General features: G+C 44.2%; 1 protein-coding gene across 2 annotated transcripts in view; it reads right to left on the reverse strand.

Moving 5' to 3' along the window:
• Myzap (myocardial zonula adherens protein) overlaps nucleotides 1–16,796 on the reverse strand; it is an 88,690-nt gene that overhangs the window by 56,024 nt on the left and 15,870 nt on the right. For both annotated transcript variants that reach the window (XM_021171902.2, XM_029481481.1), the window contains 2 exons: nucleotides 4,502–4,657; nucleotides 919–1,011 (listed from right to left, as the gene is read on the reverse strand). In XM_021171902.2, the coding sequence (XP_021027561.1) occupies nucleotides 919–1,011; nucleotides 4,502–4,657 (249 nt within the window). The remainder of the gene's footprint in view (nucleotides 1–918; nucleotides 1,012–4,501; nucleotides 4,658–16,796) is intronic.

The following is a 16,796-nucleotide window of genomic DNA, read 5'->3' on the forward strand; positions in this document are numbered from 1 at the left end:
GAGTTCAAGGCCAGCCTGGTCTACAGAGTGAGTTCCAGGACAGCCAGGGCTACACAAAAAACCCTGTCTCAAAAAAAAAAAAAAAAAAAAAAAAAGAGTAGAGTAAAGCGGTTTGTTTGTTTGTTTGTTTGATTGTTTGTTTTTAGAGTAGGCCATTAAGTAGAATTCATCTGGGGTAGCAGCTGGAGAGATGGCTCAGTAGTTAAGAGTGTGTACTGCTCTTATAGTGCAATGGTAAGAAAGATTATTAGACATTTCCCTTTGAATAATAAAGTTCAATCTGTTACTCAAAAGATGTCCTCTCGGTTCCTTTAAAGTATGACTCCATTCATAAAAAGCATGAGCTATTCAAACATCTCCAGGCCACTGAGCACAGACTGCAAGGTCTGCCATTCTCTCATGGCCTCAGAGTTGGGGTGATCTTCTTGATCTTCCTTACATTATATTAAAGTGTGTCTCTGTATTTTCAGTTGTTAATTCCATAGAATTCAGAGAGCTAAATGCTGGCAGGATTTTGATGCTATCATTTGTATCGCCTCTCACCAGTATGTAACAGCCTCAATGCCTTAGGCAATCTATGAGATATTCAGGTGTTGTCTTGCTGCTGATTGGTTGTAATAAAGAGCTGACAGCCAATAGCTGGTATAGGAAGTACAAGGGTGGAACTTCCAGGCAGAGAGGGACTCTGGGAGATATTAAGAGGACTGAAAGGAACAGACTGACTAGAGCAGAGGTAGAGTTAGTCATGTGGCAGGTCATAGTGCTTGAGTAGTCAGGTTAAGTTTAGACAGTAGCTGGGAGACTGCCCCAGCTAGAGGCCTAAGCTTTAAACTATATTAGAAATCGCCATTCATTATTGAACCCCTGGTGGGTCTGCAGAAAGTCCTGTGATACCAGAGTGCTGAGGCATGGACTCACCGACAGGTCCTGGGTGAGCTGTCGGATCTTCTGTCTCATCTCATCATAGTCTCCATACATCCGCTTCCTCACTTTCTCCAGTGTGGCCCTCACCTACAGCCACAAAGATGCGAGTTAGAAATCAAGTTATAATAGGTTCATGCGAGATGCTGGAAACTTTATTAATAAGAGAAAGACTCATTAAAAAAATAACCCTTAGGAATAAGACATGTAACAAATTAAGTGACAAGATCACTCTTAACATCTAGTCAGAAAAAATGGAAACTATCAAAACCATAATGTGAGGATAAGGATTAACAGATATTATGTTATCAACAATAAGCTAAAGGACGCCCACATGACTTTGTTAAGACTCACCCATTATGCTCAAACCCTGTTTGAACAAAGTTTACCCCTCCCAATCACATGTCTCTACAAGCAGGAAGTTTTAAATTAAATCGACTGTAAACACATGGCTTTGAGGATGAAAACACTCCAAAGCAAGAAGCAACCTCTAATTCTCTCTCTCTCTCTCTCTGGTCCCAACGCCGAAAAGCAATTAAATGTCTAGAATGTGAGGTGGAAAAATGTGAGGCCTAAAGGGGCCATAAATTCAGATGTCAGTTTCTCAGTAATTACCCACAGAACACACACCAGGTACAACAAAGAGGACAACAACAGGTACAACAAATCCTCACTCATGCAAACACTTTCCAAGTCTGGACTATGGGCGTCTATCAAAAGAGTGTTAAATGGGAAGCTGAACACAACCCTGTTTTCCCATCTTCTGGTGTCCTTAGATGTTTGGTAACGTGCTTGGGAGTCTTCCAACAGATCAAGAAGTCTTGAGGGAGCTTTCTCCAGGCAAACGCCAAGCTGTTGGGCTTCCAAATGGCTGAAGGAAAGCAGTCTGGCTTGAGTGTAAATGTTTAGGAGCCATGCTGGAAGAGTTGATACTAAAGGTATATTTGCGTAACAAACACCCTGTTTTGCTTTTCAAGGTTTTCTTTTTCTTGTACTAGGGATTTGAACCCATGGCCTCATGCATGCCAGGCAAGAACTCTAATACTGAGGTACATTTTATTTTAGAATGGATATTGGTAGGATATTAGGAGACAAGAGGAGTTCCCAGTTGAGGCTTTTTTTAATTTTTATTTTATTAAGTGTGTGTTTGTAAGTACAAGTACGAGTAGAAGCCAGAAGATGATGTAGGATCTCCTAGAACTGGAGTTACAGATACTTGTGAGCTGCCTAGCACAGGTAGGTGCTGGGAATCAAATTTGGGTCCTCTACAGCAGAAACCCTTAATGCCTAAGCCCCTGCCCCGATGAATGCTAATAGTCTATGTTGGCCACAAACAATTAGGAAATCGAGGCTCAAAGCATGATCCTTCATTCTAGGTGGTGAGTGACTCATTACTACCCTGGCTGGCTCATTGCTGTCTGTCATCAGAGGTGAATGGGTGGAACCTTGAGCTGGGTGTTGCTTCCACTGAACAGTATAGGAAACCAACAAGGCCGGGGTGTCTCCCATCAGGGAACAAGGGCAACAAACTCATAAACACACCGAGGAATGAGCAGGCTGGGCTGTATCTGAAACCAGCCATTAAAGGTGGGACCTAGGAATTAACTTTGTATTGCAGATCATAGTGGAGGTTGGGAATTTTGGGTCAGAACCAGTTCTGTGATTTCAGTGCATATCATTTATAGCTGAGGATTAGCCTGGACCTGCTGTGTCTGTCTTGGGCAATTTGGGAGTCTGAGCTCTACTTAGAAGGTTTACTTCTAAAGTAATCCCAAGTTATATGGAGCATGTAAATGAAGGTCTAAATATTTCCTTGAGAAAGGCCTGCATTGTTCAGCAATCTGGGATGCAACATTCTGCGTGATTGAAAACGATCTTTAGGAGATCATATGACTGGGTGTTCAAGACTAGTGGTTATAATACATAATGTGTGTGTGTTGTGTGTGTGTTCATGTGCACATGTGCATGTGAGTATGTGTGTGTGGTGTATGGACCTGTTCTTGAGAGTGGTACATGTATGTATGGGTGTGCATACATATGTGTGCGCATGTGTGAGGTCAAAAGTTAATATAGATATCTTCCTTGATCATTCTCCACCGTATGTTTTGAGGTAAGGACTCTCACTGAACTTGGAATTCATCTAGTCAGCTACAATGGTTGGCCAGGGAGCTCCAGGGATCATCCTGTGTCTGCCCCACTAGTGCTAGAGTTATAGATGCCAGCAACCACACAGTTTTTACATGGATACTGGATATCTGAACTCTCAGATCCTCATGCTTGTGCAACAGGCACTTCACGAGATGCACCCAGCCTATGCATTTGATAATTAAAAAACAACAACAACCAAAACAAACCTCATACAACAATAGCTAAGAAAATGTGGCTTTGCCCATCAGCTGCCCCAAACCAAATGAGGCTCACAAAACTGGAGGCTTTGACCTCAGGGATGAGAACTCGCCTATCAATGAATAAACAGGCCTACAGAGGACAAAGGGCACACTGTAGCAGAAGCAATGGGCTCACAGGTTTGGGGGACTTCTCCAGCCCAGTACTGACACTTGCTTCCCCCAGCACTGAGCCATGGGATCAGTGTTTGGGTCCCATGGGCATCAGAGCAGTTCATTTCTCTCTCATCTAACTAGTCTGGTTTGAGCTCAGCAGCATCAGTCAGGTTAGTGTGGATGGAGGGACACTGGGTAAGCACAAAAAGAAACATCCAGCCAGCCATCAAAGTATTTGAGGAGAATGATGAAGAGCATTGGCCACAGGGCAGGGTGAATGGCGAGAGGGTGGCCACTTGTTGTCTTTTTCACATACCCACAAACCTTCTCAATGTAAAAGACAAGAGGAAATAACTCTAAATACAAAGAGTTTTTACATTGAATGGCTTAGACTGAGCCTTGTCTGCTGTGGCTGACTTCCCAACATTCATTTCAACCCAAATCATTCGTGTGCACCTGCCAGCTTCTCTTATGTTCTCTATCAGTGATTGGTGCGGGGTGGGATGTGACCACCCCTGGTCAGGAGAGGCAATGTTAAGGGGCAACTTCAAAAAACTGTCCAGAAGTGGATGTCCTATTCTCTTTCTCCAAACATTGTCATATGTGTAGGAGAGACCCAATCTTGAGGCTGAAGAAAAAAACCCAAAGAAATACTGAAAACCAGACCCAGAGTCTAGTTTTGCCCTGACTGAAACCCCTCTACCTCCAGGCTCATCTCCAAGGAAAACATTTCTTTCTGAGTTGGCGGTTCTCTTACCAGTAACACCTACGTTTATACAGTTGCCCAAACACATACATTATGTGTGTCTAGTATCTTATGCAAAACCACCCAAGAGTCTCCACACCACACCCAGCACGAGCCCTGGGTCTCATGATCCTTCTGCCTGTAACAACCACCCAAGAGAAGCTTGTTCAAAAATTATACCTGTGCCTTTAGCATCACCACAAAGAAACGGAGAAGCACTTCCACCCCAAATAAGACTTTCAAAATGCCTACTTAACATTCCCATCCACGCTTCTGACTCCACCCTTCTACCTGCTTCAAAGAACAGAAAACAAAATATCCTTGAGTAGCTCACATCTTTGATGTAATTCATCTCTTCTTTCAGCTGATTGGTGGACCAGCCATACACGACCATTTCCTTCTGCTGATTGGGATCTGATCTTCGCACCACACCATACACAACACCCTGAGGGAGCCTCTTGGTAGATTCTCCATTGCTTAGTTCTGGAGGCTGGGAAATGAGAAAAAGAATATAAGACCCAGTAACACAGCAATAATAATGGCCACCCATGTATGATTAAGCAGGCTCTGACCAGCCCTGGGTACCCCAGCAGCAGCCTAGAATTCCGAAGTAGAAGCAAGGGGGAAGAATCCCAGCCTGACATCGGCTGGTCCCACTGTACTTGGCATGGGCTGGTCTTGCCTACACCCTGGAGAAAGCATCTACTGCCCATCTCTAACAAGTCTTGGCCCACCATCCCCATTTGTAAGAACCTTCATACCCCATTTCCCCAAGGGGACGACCATTTCTAATTCTCGAAAAGATGCCAGAGGAGTTATGTCACAAGACCTTGTACTGAGGTGTGACACTATTTTCTGCCTTCTACCAGTTCCTCTGATGACTTTAGCTGCCTCACTAACCATGGCCTGAGTTTCAGGAAGTTGAAGTTGACTGACATGTGGTAGAGAAACTGACTAGGAGGGCAGGGCTTAACCCTGCAGCCAAGATTCAAGGGAAAGAAAGAGGTGGGGGTACCACATGACCTGCTGTGTCCATTTGCAAAATATTTCTGAAAAGCCAAGCAGAGGTGGTGTGACTCGAGCCCCAAAGAATCTTCCCTCTCCACTTAGTTGGCTTTTAATTCCAGCAGTTAAAGCTTTAATCACCAGTAAACTGCAATTCAAAAATAATATGTCCGACTCCAACACAGCTTTGTAGGAGGAAGGCTTCAGGAAGCAGGAAAAAAAAAAGTATTCTTTGACCACCAGGAAAATTCCTTCAGACAGCTAATGTTTGTAGCCATTCGGCAACAGAGAGTTTTCCTGTTCACTTGATAGCTGAGGACATGGAAGTTCAAAGGGCCCAATGAGCTTGTGTGTGACCACACAGTCATATTTAGGCCAATCTTGTCTGGGGGTAAGTATACCTCCTCATACTGTGTGTTAGATGTGGGGAGACAGAGTAAGGGCCTCCTCAAACATGAAGGACAATGACAAAGAAAATTTTTTTAAAAAGGAAGAGAGGACGGAGTGGGTGCTCAAGCAGTAAAAGTGCTTGTCACCAAGCCCAGTGACCCGAGCTTGATCCTTGACATCCACATGGTCAAGGGAGAGAACTGACTCCCACAAACTGTCTTCTGACCTCTTTCTTCATAGGCACTGTGATTCACACACACACACACACACACACACACACACACACACACACACACACGTATGTACACACACACGTACAGGAGCACAAAGAATAAAAATGTAAGATGTAACAAGGAATATTTTTTAAAGATGTAACTTTAAAAAGAAAAAAGAAAGAGAGAAAGAAAACAAGCCCCAGCCTGAGACGTCACAGAGAAGTGACTTCTTCACCATCCAGTACCTAGTTTATACCACAGACCTCTATCCTCAGGCCTCTTGCCTCGGCCACCAACTTTTCTTTCCTTTTCCTTTCTTTTCCTTTCTTTTCCTTCCCTTCCATTCTTTTTCTTTCTTTCTTTCTTTCTTTCTTTCTTTCTTTCTTTCTTTCTTTCTCTTTCTTCCTTTCTTTCTTTCTCTTTTTCTTCCTTTCTCTCTTTCTTTCTTTCTTTCTTTCTTTCTTTCTTTCTTTCTTTCTTTCTTTCTTTCTTCCTTCCTTCCTTCCTTCCTTTCTTCCTTCCTTCCTTTCTTTCTTTCTTTCTTTCTTTCTTTCTTTCTTTCTTTCTTTCTTGCTTCCTCTCTCTCTCTTCCTTTCTCTCCCTCTCTCTCTCTCTCTCTCTCTCCCTTCCTTTCTTCCTTGGTTTTTTTTGTTTTTGTTTTTGAGACAGGATCTCACTACATAGCCTTGGCTGAACTGGAACACACCCTGTAGACCAGGCTGGCCTCGAACTCATAGACAGCCACCTGATTCTGCTTCCCAAGTGCTGGAATTAGAGGTGTGTACCACCACACCAGACTTAGTACCAACATTTTCAATGACCTTTTTGTAGATTTTTCCCCCCAGGTCTTCAGAAAATTTTTTTGAAATACAAAATCATAATTTGCATTCTAAATTATTTGTTGCCACCAAATAACGAGTGCGGTTGAATTCTGTTGAATTCATTCAAAGTTCGTAAAATAGCAAATAACAAACAGAAAGATTCATGACAAATTGTTAATAGTGATCACCTCCGAGGAAAGAACTGAGAAATAGGTAGAAGCCAGCCAACAAAGGGGCGGTTTGTCTCCGATTTCTGTATTATTTGTTTGAGTTTTTTGTTTGTTTGTTTGTTTGTTTTTAGCACGAGGACTTTTAAAGAAAGAAGGGAACACATGCAATGTTTTTCACTATTCTGTTCACTTGGGAAGTGATGGGCTATGAGGGTCTGAGGCTCTTGGTGTTTGGTTTCCGGTAACAGCTTTTACATATGTCCCAGGCACCCGGATCCCATGGGTGCTGCTGCTACCTTTGAAATGTGTTTGTCATCTTCAAGGTCTGGGCTGCTAACTGGCTCCTGGTGGAGTAACACGATGACTTTCAGATAGCCCCCAATTTGCTAAACACGCTAATTAGGAAAAGGAAAATCTCCAATGAAACTCCCCACAGTCCAGGAAACAGAAGCTGTTCTTCTCGCCCTGGGCCCCGCCCAGTTCCTGAAAAACAGGCTGCTGAGGATACAAGGCTCTGATGAGACACAGCACAGCCAAGCCCAGAGATCTGATGGCCTGCCACAGAGGATCCCACCCCCTGGGGGATGAGGCCAATACTCCGACAGGGTCAGGTCTGCAATCCCAGAACTCAGGAGTCTGAGGCAGGAGGATTACCATGAGTTTGGGACTAATAGGCGCTGCTTAGTGAGTTCAAAACCTGTTTAGGCTACAGAGTGAGCTACCAACTCAACAAAGAAAAGGATTTATGTAAGTTGAAAGATACCTAAGATACACTGAGTGAAAAAGGCTACACTTTACATTCCTGCTTTGTTTTAAGAATGTGTGCAGAGTTTTACTTAGAAAATACAATCCAAACCTTTGGTGACAATCTCCTCACTGACAATCTCCTCGGTGACAACAGGATGCCATTTTTTTCCTTTGTGTTCATTTACACTCTGGCCTGTTGTTGTTATTGCTGAATCATTTTTATGTAAACTTTTTTTTTGTAAAGATTTAATTGGGAGTGGACATGAAGTCCTGCCCCTGACTGGAGCTATGAGCGTTTGATAACTGCTGAGAGCCAGTTTTCCTTAAGGGTGTGATAGTCCACCACACTCCTGGGGGTGGCCCCACACCCAAGAATATTTGGACAGCACAAACTGGACTGGAGTGTTTTTATAAAGGAGAACAGCATGCAGCTGGATGGAGAGTGAAGTGGGGGCGGGTAAGGGAGGAGGGGGGGGGAGGGGTGAAATGATACATTGTATGAGAGTCTCAAAAGGTTAATAAAGTTTTAAAGATTTATTTGTAATTATCTGTATGAGTGTGAGTTCTCTGTGTCCACAGAACCTGAAAGAGGGTGACAGATCCCCTGGAGCTATAACTGCAGGCAGTCCTGAGCCACCCTGTGTAGATGCTGGGCTCTGAGCTCAGGTTCTCTTGACAGAGCAGAACACCTTCTTAACTATTTGGCCATCTCTCCAGGCCCCTTTTATTTCACTTTTCAAATGGAAACTAAAAGTAAAAATGATTGAAATGTCATCTAAATAAAGGACCTCCAGAGAAAGGGCCTGATCACAACAGGACTAGCAGCATGATGCTCCGGGTAGCAGCAGGGCGTTCCTCGGAGGAAGACGCTGGGCCACACAGGGAAAGGCCAGAAGGGTTTGTGTGAAGAAAGAGGGAGGAAAACATGTGCTGCCCAGTGATTTTTATTACACGGCACTTCCTTTAGTCCCCACAGCTCTACTGTGTAAATGTTGGTTCATCCGGGGTGAGCATTCAGGCTCCTGTCTGTCTTTCCGTATGTGACCTTCTTCAACCACACTGCCTCCCAGTCAGTGAAGAGTCAGCAAGGAGTTGGACTTGACGTGGCTATGTGGCATCCTAGAGTTTCTAGCCGGCAGGGAAGCCAGGAGCCCAGCCCTCACATGCTAGAACCATCAGGAAGAGTCAGGCCAGAAATAGGGCTCTTCTCCAGTACCCCACCCTACCTCCATCCTTCCTCATGGCCCCCCTTCTGTTCTTCTACCAACTCCTTTTTGACTCATGCTATTCACAAGACTCTTCCCTCTGCCATACTGCTAGACTGAGATGTCTCGTCCTCCAGAGTGACTGCCTCGACCCTTCAGAACCGGTGGGCCTTCTCATGTCCATTCTCCCCGTAATGACAGCCATGCATGAGTGCATGCAGGTGTCCTTAGGATGAGAGCCCTGCTCCCCTGGAAGCCACCAGTCCTGAGATGACCACGTCCCATCTGCCTTCTTTCTCACTCGTAACTGCAGCAGCCAGCAGTGATGGACAGATTGTGACTCTCAGCAAATATTTACTAAATGGAGCTTTAGAAGCCAGAAGAAGCTCTGGGGAATCATCTCAAACATTGGAATACAGCCTAGCTGAAGGAAACACCCTTTGTTCCTTAGAGCAAGGGACAGACAGGAGCCCAGAGCCTCAACCACAACATGAAATACAAAAAAGTCCCAGCACAGTAGATGTTTAAAAAATAACAACATGCTCAAGGTAAAAAAAAAAAACAAAACAAAAACAAAAACCATAACAAAAAAACAAGAGAACACAGAAAAAAATTAGAGCTAATAGGTTTGCAAATGCTTATAGTTCATTTTTCCCCTCCTCTTAAAATATTGCTAAAGTGAGTATTACTTTTTGGCATGATAAAAGCATTGTGGCAATATTGAAAGGCAGTGTTTATCTTTGAGAGAAGCGTATTGAAGTATTTATGACATATTTATTTCCTTATACAGATGAAGGAAGTGGACAGGATGCAGGCTTTAGATGAGGCACCATTGACCAGGAGTGGAAGGGAGCCCTGGCCATGGGTGGAGGGGGCCCTGAATGTGGGCGTGGGGGGGCTGACCATGGAGGGTGGGCTGGCTGCTGAGGCTGAGGCAAAGGCTAGAAGCACATATTCCTTTGGTATAAGTGTCAAGCTCTCCTCAGTTAAAAGATTATTTGAAGCTTTAGAACGCTGCTTTGTATCTTTTAAAAATCAAGTTTTAAATTATATATGGAGGTTGGTAAGATGGCTCAGCTGGGAAAGGTGTTTGCTACTTAGCCTGAAATCCTGAGTGTTCCTGGAATCCACATGGCGGAAGGAAAAGAATCGGCTCCTGCAGCGTGTCCTCTGACCGCTACACATTCGTCATCACACAGAGAGAGGGAGAGAAAGATGACAGAGACAGAGACACAAAGAGAATGTGTGGATGGAAAATAGATGTAGAAAACAAAGCATCTAACATATGTTTGAGGCTGGAGAGATGGCTCAGTGGTTAAGAGCACACAATACTCTGTTAGAGGAGCTGGGTTAAGTTCTCAGCACTCACCCACATGGGGCAGCTCATTACCACCTGTATCTCAGCTCTAGGGAACCTGATGCTCCAATAGTACCAGTATTCCATCCATGTAAACACACATACACACCATCACCACACCACACACACACACACACACACCTTAAAAATAAGTCAAATATTTTTTAAAAAGAATATGTATATGCCAGACCTATTACTAATGTTAGGAACCCATTATGAATATGACCTATTATGAATGTTATGAAAATATTATGAATATGAAATGAACAATGCCAGGCAAAGCTCCTTGAAAACTAAGGCCCTGTTAGTGTTGAGATGAAAAGACGGTCTCTGTCACATTAGGGAACCAAGACAACTCACAAAATTCTCTAAACACCACATAAAACAGATCAGGATTAAAACAGGTGCAAACAGCCGCACACAGGAAGAGGTCATGTGACCCGTGACTTCTCAAGTCATGTGACCCGTGACTTCTCAGGAGCACTCCCAGCTCAGAACTTACCTCAGGCTCTGGCTGCAGCTGTTTTCCCTGGGTTGGAAAAGGGGGAGAAGCCACAAAAAAGTAACCCAGCCCCAAATTCTATAAAATGGCCTGAGGAATTCACTGGCCATTGAATTAGTTAGGCTAGTGATGGGGGGCGGGGGCAGACTAGGTTTTTCACCTCTTAAATTAGAGGATGTGATCTGACAGTATAACAAACTCCACAAAGGCAGGGAGTGCGCCTAGTAGTTCCACAGCTGGGTCTCAATACCCAGCATAGACAGACATTCAATAAACTTGGAGAGGATGGCATATGTGTACATACATGTGTTCATATGTTGGCAGGCACACATGTGGGTGCAGGTCAGTATGTGTGTGTATACACACACACACACACACACACACATATATACATATATATATATATATACACACACATATATATGTTTTATATATATATAATATTATATATGTTAAATATATAATGTTATATATACATATGTATACATATACATACATATACATACATATACACACATTATTTATATATATATATGTATATATATATGTATATATATATATATATATATATATATAAAATGTGTGTGTGTGTATGAGCATATGCACATGTCGAGGCCCAAGAGGACAACCTCAGGTGTCAATCTCAAGAATAATATAGTCCCTCCTTTGAGACACTGCTCTGACATTATTTTATATAAGTGTATCAATGGGAATAGAGTCCCACAGTTGGGGAGTGGAGGAAGGGGTGAATACTCTTATGTTCTAGAAGAGGAACCTGGGTACCTTCAATAGGGCTTGAGATAGGCCCTGCAGAGGTTAGTGAAGGATCCAGGACCAGCACCTCAGGCCTGTTTGTTGCGAGGCAGACACAGCCCCTGCACACTATCACAGAGGCAGCCCAGCCCCAGCTGCAGCCGTGAATCATGGCAGTTCACCCACTCACCTGGCAACAGCCAGGATGTTGTATAAACAGGCTCTCTGAGGGCAAGAACCAGCAGGCTTGCTCATCCAGGCTTTTAAAGGAAAGGGGCTATAAAATCTGTTGGCGAGGGTTTCCTCCTCTGACACACGACGGCTCCGGAAGCCCTGGACTCTGCACCCACACGCACAGCCACTCTCCTTCACTTAGCTCCTCGAAGTCTCAAAACAGAGTAACTAAAGTAACACGATATCCTTCCTGTGTGTTAGTAGCTTCTCATAGCACTGCCTCTTCTAGCTAGTCTATTAATACGCACAAGATTTGCTCACGGTGATCGCAGAACCAGCTCCAACCAGCTCCGGCCAGCTCCAAGACTACGCAGCTATATTCTGATTCAACATGATAAATCTGTCATAGCTAGTATTGGTTCTCTCTCTGTGTCTCTGTCTCTCTCTCTCTCTTTCTGTGTGTGTGTTCACTCACAGGATTACAGATTTGGGCAGAAATATGGATACAGACCTTCAGAGAATTACAGAGTTCTTTGAAAATGACAGATGCCAGTATTTAACTTCAAAATGATCTACTGCCAATTTTATTCCTAAGGTTTAGCCATATTTAAAAGCATCCCACATTGATCAATTCCTTTGAATGAAATCTGTGATCAAATAAAATCTGTGATCATCCCTTCTTCCACATTATTATGTTCAGTATACAAATAAAAAGCCAGAATCTGTGGCACACACCTGTAATCCCAGCCCTTGGGAGGTAGGGGCAAGGGGACCAGGAGTTCAAAGCCAGCCTCAGCTACATGAAAGAAACAAAAAGACAAGCAAACAAACAAAAAGTCAAAAGACAACAAAAAGCTAAACCATCTGAATTGCTCACACAATTTTAAAAACTTGGGTTGAACTGTGTCAGTTCCCAATAAAAAATATGTTGGGGTCTTAACTGCTAGTAACTTAAACTCTGACCTTACCTAGAGATGGGATCAACTTAAAAGGGGGTTGTTAAAGTGAGCTCGACTCCATTATCACAGGGTCCTTACAAAAAGGAGGGAATTTGGCCAGACAAGGATGTGCTCACAGGAAGAACTCCGTCTGTGAAGACAGCAATCACACAGCCATGAGACAAGGACTGACCAGAGCCACCAGACTCTGGATGAGTTTAAAGAAGGGCTCTGCCTCAGAGCCTCCACAGGCAATGTGGGCCTGCCTCCATTCTAGGCTTCTAGTCCTCGGAACTAGGCAACAACAAAATTCTATTGTTTAGCCCATGTAGTCTACAGTGTTATAGAAACTTCTGAAATTAACCTGAAGTCATTGTAGTCACCAAGCACCTACTGTGTGTAGAGAGCAAGGCTCTACAGGGGCAGAATAGCTAATGCCTTCTTGCTCTGTGTGTTTCTATGCTAGCTCGATGACATTTTCACATCCAAATATTTACAGAAACGTCTATCCATTCCTATGGCATTTCTTTGCTAAGAAACACTACAGTTAAAACAAGAAGGGTCAGGGGTTGGAGAACCTGGAGCTTGAGGGAGGCCTGGTTATGGCAGCACAGGACAGACAGAGAAGGTCTCAATGGAGAAGCGAACCATTTGTTGAGCCTGGAGGGACAGGGTGTCTGGGTAAGCACAGACAGCTAAGAAGACACTGCAAGCATGAGAGTGAACCTCAGCAGGGGTCCTGAGGAGGGAGGATATGCCAGGTACACAGGAGATAAAGAGGGCTCAATGGGCTGGGTTGAGGTGGATGAAGCCCATGAGGGTAAGCTGGCAGGGCCCAACCAGTGATGTCACATGGGAGCAGAATCACAACGGACTCATGGTCTCCCAAGAGATAGTATCACCATCTTTCACCTTCTAGCCTCATAGATCAGGTCACGCCTCCCTAGAGCCCCTCTCAGGCCAGGTGCTGAGGAGAACACTATGGCAACTCATTTACTACTTATTATTTATTTAGGGTTTTTTGAGACAGGGTTTCTCTGTGTAGCCCTGGCTATCCTAGAACTCACTCTGTAGACCAGGTAGGCTTGGAACTCATAGAGATCCACCTGCCTCTGCCTCCCAAGTGCTGGGATTAAAGGTATGCACCACCACCACCTGGCTTACTTTATTTTCAAGTGTTTATGTTCATATATTGGGGAGGCACACACATATGTGTGCCGAGGCCAGAGAATGACCTTATGTGTCACCCTCAAGAATATTGTCCCACTATCTTCGAGAAAAGTTTTCTTTTTGACCTGGAGCTTGCCAGTGAGGATGGACTGGCTGGCCATCAAACTCCAGGGACCCACCTGTCTCTGCCTCCCCAGCACCGTGACTACAAGTCTCTATGTCCATGCACAGCACTTTTACTTAAGTGCTAAGGTTGATCTGCTCTAGGGTTAGGGAGCCTCTCCAATACATCCCATCGTCCCACAACTCCAGGAAACACACTGACTAGTGATTGAATTTGCCTTGAGCATCTTCCCAACACACTCCCATTTGACAGGGCAAAATGTGCCCTCTTCAATTCTTCTGAGCTGTGAAGAATTCCTCTCTATGATGAACCAAGAACAGACAGGAGAATAACCAGCAGGCAGTGGGTCTATGTTTGACCAGCTGCCCACTGGCATCTGCTGTGCCAGTGTCAGTGACTAAGGCCCTGCTGTCTTCAGGTAGCTGCAGCTCTAATGACCGGAAATCCTCTGGGAAGTTTCATGTCGCTAGAAGTCAGTCAAGCCATTTGATATCTTCAGACTTCCGTGTCCTATCCAGCCCCAATCCCTGGCTTGGCAAACCATGGGTTCCCTTTCAAAGGAACCAAAGTCATTGAGCTGGGAAGATGATCCAGAACAGTGGGCACTTTGCAATTCTGTGGCTCCCAGGGAGGGGCAGACACATTGCAACCCTATCAGAAGTAGCTCCTCCAGGGAACCCTGGTTGGTATGTGAACCCTGCTCCCAGTGACTCAAGCCCAGGAATTCAGCCAGGACACGGTGTCAGACACTATCTTCCCTGCTGCCACTAGAACCTTTGGGTGCTGCCACCACCCAAGAGCTTCAGTCCTGGGGAAACAGCCAGCCTCACCCTCCTCTCTATCCCAGTTCCTCTGCAGTGAGTCAACAGATTGTTACAGACACCTAGGACCTCATCACACCAGAGCCCAGTGCAGGACCAGGATGCATCAAGGTGCACAGCTCCTGTGTTCCTCTGAGCCTGGTTGTTCCTAAGTGTGTGTGTGTGTGTGTAATGTTGAGTTTTTTAAAAATCATTATTCTTAGCACCCCCTTTGTCAACTGACAAATTGCTCCTAACAATAACATTTGTGAAGGCTGGGGCTCTTCTAATCTTCTCAGTGATGTCACAGAAGAGTAGCCACTTTGCCCAGGGAAATGTGAGGAAGTAGCTCTTAGGAAAAAAGGTAAATAAATCCAAACGCCTATACTTGGACTTAGAGTGGGTGATAAAACTCAGCCCCAAATAGTTAGACTTATGCCGTCTTTCTGATTACTAAAGCAGTTAGAAATTACACCACTGAAGGAGTGTGTGCCCTTTTCCTAGTCCAACAGCTTAGCTTACATCACTTTTACGTGACATCACTTTTACGTGACTCAGTTCTGAAGCAAGATTACTCCCTTGTTTGTCTTCCTCCTTTAATAGATGTCATCTCCCAGCAAGGATCCTTTCTGTAAGGTCGAGAGCTTCTCAAGGGTGTCGAATCTGGATCCTTTCATTTGTTGTTTCCTTTAAATGTTTAAATATGTATTTAATGCATATGTGTGTGTGTGTGGAAGTATGCACATGCCGTGATGTATACATGGAAGAAAAAAGAGGACATTTTGAGGGATCAGCTCACCTTCTACCACATAGGTGCTTGGAACCAAACTCAGATTGTCAGACTTTGTGGAAGGTCTTTGACAGCTGGCCCATCTCACCAATCCTCTCCACCCTCTGCCCCGTGGACTCTTGTAAAAGAGAGCTCTGCTGACTGCTCGGAGTGTCAATGTTATTTTCATCTAATTGTAATCAATATGGAGTTGAGATTATTGTGGTGAGATATACAACAGGTATCTTCTATCGTGAACTTTTTCTCCCCCAGCGGATTGCTTCCTGATGAATAAGCATCTATCATAAAACAAGTCTTCCTCTGACCTCTAGTGCAAGCTATAGCAGTACACACGTGAGCTCCGATAAAATGACAATGTCCACGTGTCCTTAGCAACTTGCAGAAAACTGTGTGTAATTTTCATTTTAACTTTTGACACTTTTTCTTTCTGTGAATAAAAGTAATGCCTAATGTTTAGTTACAGTAAAAGAAAAAAAAAAGTCACTGCCTTAACCAATCTGGAAAGCACTCTTCAAGACGAAAGATGGGTGCATAACTTCAGTATGACCCTAAGGTCATCAGAGCTAAGCATTCCAGCTCTGTCCTTGGGGATGTTTGGCTCTTCTATGAGAACAGCCACTCCAGGGTGCCCTTCCCCCATTGCTCATCTCAGAAATATCTCATTCCCTATGACTCTACCATGTATATGGACACAGCCACTATGCCCTGGGACTGTCACTCAGTCTGGACTTTGCTTCTTCCTCAAACTTTCTCAATGAGAGGAAGGACACAAAGGGAAGGAGATGATGTCCCCTCAACAAGAGGACCCCATTCAACCCTGGTCATCACAAGAGCCCAGCAGGTGAAGCCTCACTGCCCCTTGCTCTCACTGGTGTTATGAGCTTTGGCACTGCAATGGTTAATACTGACAGTTGATTTGACAGGATCTAAGATCACCTAGGACATCAAGTACTAGGTACATCTGTGAGGGAGCTTCTAGATTGGGTAAACTGAGGTAAAAACTCCCCATCCTGACTCTGTATGGCACCATCCCATGGGCTGAATAGAGAGGAGAAAGGAGGCTGAGCTGCAGCCTCCATCTCTCCCTTCTTTCTGCCTGCAGATGCACTCTGACCAGCTGCTTCGGGTTCCTGCCGCCATGGCTTCTGCCCCACCATGGGCTGTACCCTCAAACTACTGGCCCAAAGAAAACACTTCCCTTCTCAAGGTGTTTTTGTTAGTTTACCACAGTAATGAAAAAAGCCAAGCATTTACGTCCATAGCTATGAAAAAAAATCTTCAATCATATTTCACATACATAAAAACAAAATTCACTCAATAGCTAACATATGGCTGATCTTCTAAATTTGACAAGTATATCAACATGTCTGTTACAAATTTTGGGGGCCAAAATTTAACCAAAGTTCGTTCAATAACATTTCATGTTTGATGTCTTTATCTTTCCAACAACAGAAATTCTTCTTGTTTT

This window comes from Mus caroli, chromosome 9 (genome assembly GCF_900094665.2).
Source record: "Mus caroli chromosome 9, CAROLI_EIJ_v1.1, whole genome shotgun sequence".
NCBI classification, from domain to species: Eukaryota; Metazoa; Chordata; class Mammalia; order Rodentia; family Muridae; genus Mus; species Mus caroli.